General features: G+C 61.0%; 2 protein-coding genes across 2 annotated transcripts in view; both read left to right on the top strand.

Annotated features, from left to right (window-relative positions):
* The first annotated feature begins 216 nt into the window (after positions 1 to 216).
* The window catches only part of LOC120401134, a 68,817-nt gene continuing 57,979 nt past the window's right edge, over positions 217 to 11,054 (top strand). The window contains exons 1-3 of the mRNA XM_039530803.1: positions 217 to 230; positions 507 to 628; positions 1,015 to 1,157. Of these exons, the coding sequence (XP_039386737.1) occupies positions 217 to 230; positions 507 to 628; positions 1,015 to 1,157 (279 nt within the window). The remainder of the gene's footprint in view (positions 231 to 506; positions 629 to 1,014; positions 1,158 to 11,054) is intronic.
* Positions 1,820 to 6,325, top strand: LOC120400226. The gene is made up of 7 exons (XM_039528660.1): positions 1,820 to 1,952; positions 2,327 to 2,431; positions 2,781 to 2,916; positions 3,664 to 3,758; positions 4,240 to 4,392; positions 5,208 to 5,351; positions 6,279 to 6,325. The coding sequence occupies exons 1-6, from the start codon at positions 1,827 to 1,829 to the stop codon at positions 5,307 to 5,309; spliced, it is 717 nt and encodes a 238-aa protein (XP_039384594.1). The 5' UTR covers positions 1,820 to 1,826; the 3' UTR covers positions 5,310 to 5,351; positions 6,279 to 6,325.

The following is an 11,054-nucleotide window of genomic DNA, read 5'->3' as shown; positions in this document are numbered from 1 at the left end:
AGCTGCTTCGCCTGCTGGAGGAGGCGGAAGACAGCAGCTCCTCTAGCTGACCCGGAGGCACCTTCTGGGCCGAAACGGAGGTGGCCCCAGGTTCAGCCGTGGAGGAGAGAGCCAGGGGAGGGCAGGAGCCGGGGACGGCAGCTCTGGGGCTTCCTTTGCAGGAAGCCAAGGAGCCAGGAGCTGCGCCCCAGGGCCCAGCAGGAGCCGCCAACCTCCATGGCAGCTGAGGGGCCCTGCGCCAGCCCCACCCTGGCCCCGGAGGAGCCTCCCGCCAGCACCATCCTGGCCCCAGAGGAGCCTCCCACCAGCACCACCCTGGCCCCGGAGGAGCCTCCCGCCAGTACCACCCTGGCCCCGGAGGAGCCTCCCGCCAGCACCATCCTGGCCCCAGAGGAGCCTCCCACCAGCACCATCCTGCCTCCGGAGGAGCCTCCTGCCAGCCCCACCCTGGCCCCAGAGGAGCCTCCTGCCAGCCCCACCCTGGCCATAGAGGAGCCTCCTGCCAGCCCAGAGCAGGAGTTCAGAGACTGCGGCGCGACCGACACCAGCAGCTCCGCATTCTCCTGTGGGGCCAGCAGCTCCTCTGTGGGGTCTGGCAGCCCCGTGTTGCTAGGCTCCCTCTTTGGAGGTGAGGAGAGACCCAGGGGAAAGGGAGGAGGACTGGGGCGGTGGGGGACCAGTAACACCCTGTGCCCATGGGCTCACCAAGGCGCCGGGACTGACCCACGTGAGCCCCACTGACACCAGTGGGGGTGGCACAGCCACTCCCCACGGCAGGGGATGCTGGGTGGAGTGGGGGAGCTCCAGCCTCCCCTGATCATGTTGGGGGGGGGGGCTGACTGCCACGGGGCCCTGAGGCTGATGGGGCTGAGGGCGTCTCTGGGAGGGGCAGGGTGGGGCCCTCGCCGCCATGGGGCTCCTTACAGAGAAAGGGGAAACATGGAGCCTTCTCTGTCCACTGCATCCCCCCAGCAGCAGAAGGGATTAAACTTTCTCCTTCCCTCCCTGGTGCAGACACCCCCAGTGCCCAGGTGTCGTGGCCTGAGGAGGAGGAAGAGGAGGAGTGCGAGGAGGAGGAGGAGCAGGAGGAGCAGGATTTCTGCCCTGAGGAAGACATCATCCTGGTGATCCAGCAGCACCTGCAGGGCAGAGCTGAGGTACAAAAATCCCCCAGCTGCGCTGCCACCAAGTCTGTCCTGCTCCTTGTTCCGTCCCCACCCAGGCAGGGGGTCTTGCACCAGAGAATCCCTCACCCCCAATGGGGGGACACAGCTCCTCTGTTATCTGGCACCCCAAAGTGGGGACATTTGTCCCACACAGGCCAAGGTCCTCGCAGACACTGTCCAAGTTCCAACCCCTGTCTGCGCAGGGAGACACTGGTTTTGGAAAGGGGGCGGCTTTCCCTGTCCAACCCCATGGAGGTCCTGAGCCCTGGAGCTGGTTTGGGTGTGGAGTCCAGGGCATGTGCCTTGATCCTGACGTGCTGTTCATGGATCAGGGGTTCAGAGGGATTGCGTTACCCCTCCGTGGCTGATCCCAGCCTTCCCTCCTCTCCTCATTCTCTGATCTCCTGCCTGGACTCTCCTGGGGATCCTACCTCCCACCCATTGCAGTTTGGCTGGTCCATACTCTGCTGGGTACCAGGCCCTGCACAGAGAACTGCGAAGAGCAAGGATTGACGAGGCATCAGGCATCCGGCCATGAACTCTTGCAAAGTGTCCCTGGAGTGATGTGAATGAGAGAGGCCAGGATGTGCCTCTTGAGTCTTGCCAGGGCTCCTGGAGAATCCTCCTCATTGTCCCCTGACTGATGTAGCCCCATGTCCCATGACTGACGTGTGCTCCCTCTTCTTGCAGGCTCTGCACAACAGCTATTCGCGGAGCCTGGACACCATCCTCAGGGGCCAGCTAACAGAGACCCCCACCATGGAGAAGCTGCAGCACCTCCTGGAGGTGAGTAGAATGGACAGTCTGGGGTGGAATTGCCCCTGAGCCCTGTGGGAGGGCAGCAAAGGAGAGACTAGAAGAGCCACGTTTCCATTGTGTCCTCCCAGCTTGGACCCAGCCGGCCACACGTTCCCAGAGCTGCCAGTGCAGGGGGAAGGAGCTGGGACTGTCAGCCAGAGCTCTGCACGGTTGCATTAAGCACTAACAGCACCAGGCCTGGCTGGGGCCTGAGAGACTGAACCCCCTTTTCAAGCTCTGCCACCAGGGCTCGGCTACTCCACCCTGAGCACAAAGTCTCAGCCCCTTGGGGAGGGGGAGAGGCTGGTTTGTAGAGCATGTACGCCTGCCCGCTGACCCTCCCCTGCCTCCTTCTCCCGCAGCACATCCATCGCTCTCTCCTGGCAAACAACCCCCAGGAGAGAGCCAGGGCCGTCCAGACCAGTGCGGCCCTGCTCCAGTTTGCCATCTCCCTGCCTGGATTTGACGTAAGTGACCTCTAACCCCAGCGTCCTGCAGAGTCAAGTTCCTCATCCCCTGGCTAACTGGTCCCCCCGGGTCCGTAAGGGACTGCGTTCCATAGGCCGCTCGGTGGCAGGGTTGTGCCTGGCCTCAGGGCCCTTGTTATTCTGGAGCCGCGAGGCAGCGAGTGCTCAGCGAGGGCCCTTGCCCTGCTCCCTTTGCTCCGAGCTCCCTTGGGGGCAGAGAGGAAGAGGGCTCTCGCTCCTCTACCCCAGCGCCTCCTACAGAGGGGTGGGAGCAGAGCTCAGGTCCAGGGGCACTGGGGAGCTGAAGGGAGAATGGTGATGGATTCCCCTCTCCTCCTCCTTCCACCAGACCTCCTCCGCCTTCTCCAAGGCAGGTGAATTCATTCTGCAGCTGGGTCTCTGGATATCCCACCCAGCCAGTGATATCAGTCAGCATGCCAGGGCTGGGATATACTGGCTTTACTGGCTCCTGCTCCGGAAGAGGGGTAAGAAACCCAGCTGGGCAATGGGACCCCATGGAAACGAGCCTCTGGGAGACTAGCTCCAGCTGGCCATTGGGACGCCTCTAGAACTAAGGCCTCTCTGCTTAGACCCGCTGTAGCGGGGAAGAGGAATCCCAATAGAAACAAGGCCCCTCCTTCGAGACTCCCTCTGCTGGGCAGTGGGACCCTACAGAAAGAAGCCCCCTCCTCTGACGCCGACCCCAGCTTAGATGGTGACTCTTTCTCTCCCCCTCTCTCTGAATTAGGGAGATGAGTGTGAAAGTGCCAAGGAAATTGGCTGCTTTATCTCCGAGCCTGGCTCGGTCCCCCAGCCCAGGGAAATCAGCCCACTCCCGTACAGGGCAGCCAGCTCATGAGGGGACAGGAACGGAGCTATTGAGACACATGGAGGGAAAGAGCCCATCATGAGGGCAGGGGCAGGAGCAGGCACCACAGGGGACGGACACAAAGCTTGTAGGGTGTCACCAGTCGGGTAGCCAGGGCCAGATCTTGACTTCAGTGGGTGTGGGGGGTTCTCAGTATTAGACACCCCCATGACCGTAAGGGTCACATGATTACAGTGATGGCTGAAACAAATCCCCCTTCTGGTACTAACCCACCTGGCATGGACCCTGCGATGCCATTGGGCTGCGGATGCCAGGAGGAGCCTGGCTAGTGTGCACCCAGAAGGAAACAGGCACTGAAAGCGGAAGGCCAAACCTCCCCAATGGGTGTGTCTTTCTCCCCCAGGGCTCAACACCAGCGAGGCCCCAGACTTGTGGTGCCGGGACGGGCTCCATGACCCCGAACGCCTGGGGTATAGAAACCTGGCCAGGGTGGGAGAGGTAAGGACTCTCGGCCGGTGCATTGCAGCAGCTCAGGTGTGGAGCTGTCTCCCGCTGCAGTGAGTGTGTCATGGACACAGGGCAAGAGCCTGCTCCTTATTTCCACAGAGTATGTGAGGCTCCTGGGAATGTCCGTGGGGTGAGGTGTGGGAATGAAGCAGATCTAAAAGACCCCGAACCTCTAGCGGGTGAGCTGCAGGAGCTATCGCTGCTGGGAACAGCAGGGGTCCTGGGCTGTCTGTGTGAGCTGGATTCCAGAGCGCAGACACATTCCCAGCATCTCATGGCACCTGCGGTGAATCCTGCTCCATAAGAGCTATTGGAGGCCTCAGTGCCTGCAGCCTCCTACTGACGGGGGTTCCTGGTCCATGGGACCCCAAAGGTTGGCTGCCCCAGGACTCTTCTCCACCTTGTGAGACACTCGAGGGATTTGGAGCCTGGTTCTGGGCCATTGTAAGGGCTCTGGTTCTTTTGGTTTTAGGCCTTTGGCGAGCTGTTCACAGAGGAGCAGAAAAGATCTTTCCTCCAGGAGGGCCTGCTGGCCATTCACCACCCCCTCCTCCGCGTCAGCCAGGCTGGCCTGGTGCTGACGTATTCCATCCTGGGGGAAGCCGGCCAGCTGCTAGAGGACGAGGTAACCAAAGAGGGGTCACCTGGGGAGAGACCTCTAGGGCCTTTCACCTCCAGGCCATTGAAAATCGCTCCCATCCCATCCCCATGCGCTGACCAGGGAGCAAGGAGAGGGTGACCCCAGACAGGTGCCATTGGTCGGTGCCAGCTTCTCCCCTGAGCAGCTCAAAGCAGGGCAGACCCAGCTCCCCAGCAAGGCTATTTCCTAACAGGCGTCACATCAGCACGACACGCTGCCATTGCTCATGCTAGGGTCTGCCAACTCCCCTAGTCCCTTCTGTGAGCCTTTCCTCCCCCTCGGGGCCTCAGGCCGGTTCCTAGAGCTCTGGTATCGTGATATCCCAGCCCCCACCTGCTCTGGGAGAACTGGAGGAGTCAGTCAGCAGAGGCTGCTTAAGTGCCCCATTCACCAGAGCCACTGGCCATGGCATCACGTTAAGGACATGGGGATCCCTTGGGGAAAGGTGTCCACTTCCTCTCACCCCCCGGCACTACTGCCCAAAGCCTCTCAGCCCCCGGCTGGAGGGGGCGAGGGTGGCTGAGGGGACTCTGTAGAGCGGAGCTGGATTCCCGCTGGGTTGGGAGGTAGAACAGTTCTCGCGGGGGGACTGAGAGGAGTGGGGGCAGGAGTTCATTCCATAATGGTGGGAGAGGGGATGGAAGTCACTAGAGAAGAGAGAAGATTTCGTCTCAGGGGTTGGGCGGGGGAATCCGTCCCTCAGACATGGGGAGGAAATGTTGCTGGCTCCCGGTGCCGTTAATACCCTTCGTTCTCGTGGGTGTCGGAGTCTCTGATTGATCCTTGTTCCCTTGCAACAGGAGGACATCACAGCCTACATAAAGATCCAGCTGTTTAACATCAGGGTCTTGGGCCAGGTGCCCGACGCCCTGCAGGGGCTGTGCTCCATGGGGCAGCACTGAAGACCCCCCCCTCGCATGACCAGCTCAGACCCCCTGCCGCAGGTACTGCTCTGTCTCCCTGTGCCTGGGGGGAAGGGCTGGGGGGAGCGGCCATAGAGCCCCCCGCAGCACTGAGAGAAACCAAGGCCGAGCACCTCGCTCTGGACACCCTGCCCCACCCTGGGGCTGGGGCCAGGCCAGATACTGGTTGGGAAGAATCAGGCTGTGGGGCTGGCCCAGAAGTGAGAGCATCCGCAGAGCCAGGGGTTGTGCTCAATAGCCATTGCAGTCTGGGAGGGGTGGCCTGACATGGGGCCCCTCCCCCGTCGTCACTGCTCAGACCCTCCAATGATCCCTGTCACCCCTGACACAGCGAATGTCCGACCATCCCCCACCCGGGGCCCAATCCACCCACCTGGTATCTGAGCCCTTCCCAGCCAGGAAGGAAACTCCCCCCGAACACCCTGGGGCAGGGGAGGAGCCTCCCCATCCGGCAGGTGGGAACTGAGACGCAGAGGAAGGGCTGTGAGCCTGGTCACACAATCCTGGGTGTAGATCTGGGAAGTGGACTGGGTCCCGGCCTAGAGCCTTTCCCCCAGGGGAACCTTCGCTTCTGACCTTTATTCTCCCCTCCAGCCAGGGGGTCTGTGCGTGTGAAATGAACAGGGAGGGTGACGGGGTCCTGGCACACAGCCTGGATGGGAGCTCCCCTTGGCTTGGAGCCCAGTCTCAGAGATATCTTTGTCACCCCGCTGTCCTTCTGGTATTGCTAGGAAGGGAGTCCCCCGATGAGGGGTCTCCAGGGCTCCAGTAAGTCATCCTCATTCCCGCCCGCATGTACCCCCTGCCCTGCCCTGCCCTCCGGTTTCTCGCTGTTGACTCTGGCTGGACTCTTGACTCTGGTCTCTGGCTATGACTTTGGTGTGACCCTTCTTGGCTCCAGATTTGGGTTCTGAACCCCGGCTCAGTATTCTCCTTGCCTTTCTCTAGCCTCGCTCCAGGCCCTCCACCCACCCGCTCCAGCCCTGCCACCTCCTTCTCCTCCTGATCTTCCCCAACCCCTTCAATTTTGACTGCATGGCTTCGATCTTTGCATGGATATGGACTTTGCCTCGTATTTCTAACCACCCGGCTTCGACCTCCGGCCTGGACATGGACACTGGCTCCCGTTCTGCCTGCAAACACTCAACACCCGGCAGCAGTAGACAGGCCCCACCATTAATAAAACCCTAACCCCGCCCCATGACCCCTTAGTCCCTCCCACTTGTCTCCGGAAGTCCCGCCCCATGGGGGTATTACTTCGTGGTCAAGGCGGCCACATGACTGGAAGCCAGGTGTGTCATGTGACCCCTCTAAGAACTCCTCCCACCACCCTCTACCAATCAGGATGGGTTTCGTCCCGGAAGGACCACCCCAAGAGGAGATTTGACCAATCAGGGCGAGCTCTGGGGTGGGAGGGTGACCTATCCCGACGTGTGTCTTGTGACCCCTCTAAGAACTCCTCTCACTGCCCTCAACCAATTAGGATCGGTTTTGTCCTGACAGGACCACCCCCAGAGGGGATCCTGACCAATCAGGGCGAGTTCTGGGGGAGGGTGACCTGTCCAGGAGAGGGCTGTTTGACCCCACTAAGAACTCCTCCCAGGGCCCTCTGCCAATCAGGGTTCAGCACCATCACCTCATAAGTCCCAGCGCCGGACGGACGAGGCCATCTCTCGCCAAGGACCCATGGTTTAGAAATCATGGGAAGGCTGCAGAGAGGAAACCTGGACTCCTTCACCACCCCCCTGAGAACTTCAGACTCTGTCTTCGCACCGAGGGTCTTTGAACATCCACGGAGTAAGCGCTACATCAGCGACAGTGCCGAGGAGGAGGAGGGAGCGACCGAGGGGAGCCATTTGGCCCAGCCGTTGATGGATACGCCGGAACCCGAACGCAAAACCCAACGAGCACCCCAACGAGCATGGTGGCCTCTCTTTCTTCACCCCCTTAGAGGTGGAATGCGACTGCGGCTTGGGGGAGTCACCGGTGCACAAGGTGAACACAGGTAAAGGAATGATTAAGTCAGGGGTGAAAGTAACTTCCAGGATTTACCGGTACTGCCGGAGTCCTGAGGGGGTGTGGCCTCAACCTGAAGGGGCGGGGCCTCTCAAGATTTAAAGATCCTGGAGCATTGGCTGTGGCTGGGAGCCCCAGGGCCTTTAAATTCCCCCCGCAGCTCTGGCAGCTGGGTTCCAGAGTGGATTTAATGGGACCGGAGCTCCCATGGCTGTGAGGAGCCTGAGCCTTACCCGGCTGGAGCCAGGATTTAAAGGGCCCGGAGCTCCTGCCGCTGCGGAGAGCTCTCAGCCATTTAATTCCCTGCCCCAGCCTGGGTGCTGGAGCTGCGTGGAGGGGAATTAAAGGGCTCTGGGATCTACGCAGCAATGGGGAGCGCTGAGCCCATTAAATCCCGGCCCCAGCCTGGCAATGGTCTGTCTCCCTGCAGCCGTGGGAGCTCCAGGCCCTTTAAATCCACACCTGAACCCGGCTGCCAGAGCTGAGGGGGAATTTAAAGGGCTCTGGGCTCCCTGTAGCCGCGGGAGCTCTGAGCCCTTTAATTCCCAGCCCCAGCCTGGCTTCCGGAGCTGCAGGGGGTATTTAAAGGGCTCTGGGCTCCCCGCAGCCATGGGATCTCTGAAGCAGAGATGAAAATAAGCCATTGCGGTCCAGTATGGTGTACCAGGAAGAGCCAATATGCCGTGCCGGACCGCACCGGCTTCCTCAGCAGGGATTTGAACGGCTCAGAGCTCTGGTGGCTGCAGGGAGCCGAGAGCTCTTTAATTTCCCCCCGCAGCTCTGGCAGCCGGGCTGGGGCCAGATTTAAAGGGCTCGGTGCTCCCTGCAGTCATGGGAGCTCCGGGCCCTTTAAATCCACACCCAAATCCGGCTGCCGGAGCTGCAGGGGGAATTTAAAGGGCTCGGGGCTCTACGGCGGCCTGAGCCCTGGGCCCTTTCATTTGCCCCTGAGCCCAGGGTTGATTTAAAGGCCCTGGGGCTCCCAGCCGCAGCCGATGCTCCAGGACCTTTAAATCTTGAGGCCCCACCTCTTCCGGTTTAAGCCATGCCCCCTTAGGATTACAGCAGTACCAGTATATCCTGGAAGTTACTTTCACCCCTGCTCTGAGCCCATTAAATCCCGGCCCCAGCCCAGCTGCTGGAGCTGCAGGGGGGAGATTTAATGGGCTCTGGGTTCCCAGCAAACGCTGGAGCTCTGAGCCCTTTAATTCCCGGCCCAAGCCCAGCTCCTGGATCTGCGGGGGGGATTTAAAGGGCTCTCGGCTCCCCGCAGCCGTAGGAGTTCTGAGCCAGAGATGAAAGTAAGCCAGTACGGGCCAGTACAGCGTAGCGGCAAGAGCCAGTACGCTGTGCTGAACCGCACCGGCTTCCTCAGCGGGGATTTAAAGGACTCAGAGCTCCGGCGGCTGCGGCGAGCCCAGAGCCCTTTAAATCCCTCCTCCCCTCCCACCGCAGCTCCGGCAGCCAGGCTGGGGCTGGGAATTAAAAAGCTCGGTGCTCCCTGCAGCGTCAGGAGCTCTGGGCCCTTCAAATCCCGGCCCCAGCCCGGAAATGCTCTGGCTCCCTGCAGCCGTGGGAGCTCCGGGCCCTTTAAATCCACATCCGAACCTGGCTGCCAGAGCTGCGGGGGAATTTAAAGGGCTCTGTGCTCCCTGTAGCCGCGGGAGCTCTGAGCCCTTTAATTCCCAGCCCCAGCCTGGCTTCCTGAGCTGCGGGGGGTATTTAAAGGTCTCTGGGCTTCCCGCAGCCGCGGGATCCCCGAGTCCTTTAAATCCTGGCCCCAGCCCAGCTGCCGGAGCTGTGAGGGGAAATTAAAGGGCTCTGGGCTCCCCGCAGTCATGGGATCTCTGAAGCAGAGATGAAAATAAGCCATTACAGTCCAGTACGGCATACCAGGAAGAGTCAATATGCCGTGCCGGACCGCACCGGCTTCCTCGGCAGGGATTTGAACGGCTCAGAGCTCCAGCAGCTGCAGGGAGCCCAGAGCCCTTTAATTTTCCCCCGCAGCTCTGGCAGCTGGGCTGGGTCCAGGATTTAAAGGGCTTGGAGCTCCCACAGCTGCAGGAAGCCCAGAGCCCTTTAAATCCCTCCTCCCCTCCCACCGCAGCTCCGGCAAACGGGCTGGGGCTGGGAATTAAAAAGCTCGGTGCTCCCTGCCCCGGAGCGGAAGGACCCCCCACTGGCGAATTACCACCGAAGTGGGACCCGCCGCCGAAATGCAGCCAGGTCTTCAGCGGTAATTCGGTGGCGGGAGGCCCTTCCGTTCCGGGACCCGCCGCCGAAGTGCCCCGAAGACCCGCGGCGGGGGCCCTCCGCCGCCGAATTACCGCCGAAGACCTGGCTGCACCCCACTGCCGAAGACCCCGGGCCTCTGGAATCCTCTGGGCGGCCCTGCTGCTGTGAGCCCTTTAAATCCCAGCCCCAGCCCTGCTCCTGGAGCTGCGGGGAGAATTTAAAGGACTCTGGTCTCCCTGCAGCCGCGAGAGCTCCGAGCCCTTTAAATCCCAGCCCCAACCCAGCTGCTGGAGATGCGAGGGGAATTTAAAGGAGGGGAATTTAAAGCTCCCTAGAGCTGCCGGAGATCCGAGCCCTTTAAATCCCAGCCCCAACCCAGCTGCTGGAGATGCGAGGGGAATTTAAAGGAGGGGAATTTAAAGCTCCCTACAGCTGCCGGAGCTCTGAGCCCTTTAATTCCCAGCCCCAGCCTGGCAATGCTCTGTCTCCCTGCAGCCTTGGGAGCTCCAGGCCCTTTAAATCCACACCTGAACCCGGCTGCCAGAGCTGCGGGGGAATTTAAAGGGCTCTGGGCTCCCTGTAGCCGCGGGAGCTCTGAGCCCTTTAATTCCCAGCCCCAGCCTGGCGTCCGGAGCTGCAGGGGGTATTTAAAGAGCTCTGGGCTCCCCGCAGCCATGGGATCTCTGAAGCAGAGATGAAAATAAGCCATTGCGGTCCAGTACGGTGTACCAGGAAGAGCCAATATGCCGTGCCGGACCGCACCGGCTTCCTCAGCAGGGATTTGAACGGCTCAGAGCTCTGGTGGCTGCAGGGAGCCGAGAGCTCTTTAATTTCCCCCCGCAGCTCTGGCAGCCGGGTTGGGGCCAGATTTAAAGGGCTCGGTGCTCCCTGCAGTCATGGGAGCTCCGGGCCCTTTAAATCCACACCCGAATCCGGCTGCCGGAGCTGCGGGGGGAATTTAAAGGGCTTGGGGCTCTATGGCGGCCTGAGCCCTGGGCCCTTTCATTTGCCCCTGAGCCCAGGGTTGATTTAAAGGCCCTGGGGCTCCCAGCCGCAGCCGATGCTCCAGGACCTTTAAATCTTGAGGCCCCACCTCTTCCGGTTTAAGCCATGCCCCTTTAGGATTACAGCAGTACCAGTAAATCCTGGAAGTTACTTTCACCCCTGCTCTGAGCCCATTAAATCCCAGCCCCAGCCCAGCTGCTGGAGCTGCGGGGGGAATTTAAAAGGCTCTGGGCTCCCCGCAGCCATAGGAGTTCTGAGCCAGAGATGAAAGTAAGCCGGTACGGGCCAGTACAGCATAGCGGCAAGAGCCAGTACGCTGTGCCGGACCGCACCAGCTTCCTCAGCGGGGATTTAAAGGGCTCAGAGCTCCGGCGGCTGCGGGGAGCCCAGAGCCCTTTAAATCCCTCCTCCCCTCCCACCGCAGCTCCGGCAGCCAGGCTGGGGCTGGGAATTAAAAAGCTCGGTGCT

This window comes from Mauremys reevesii, linkage group 3 (genome assembly GCF_016161935.1).
Source record: "Mauremys reevesii isolate NIE-2019 linkage group 3, ASM1616193v1, whole genome shotgun sequence".
In the NCBI taxonomy this organism is placed as follows: Eukaryota; Metazoa; Chordata; order Testudines; family Geoemydidae; genus Mauremys; species Mauremys reevesii.
This window is presented reverse-complemented; position numbering and strand designations above follow the sequence as displayed.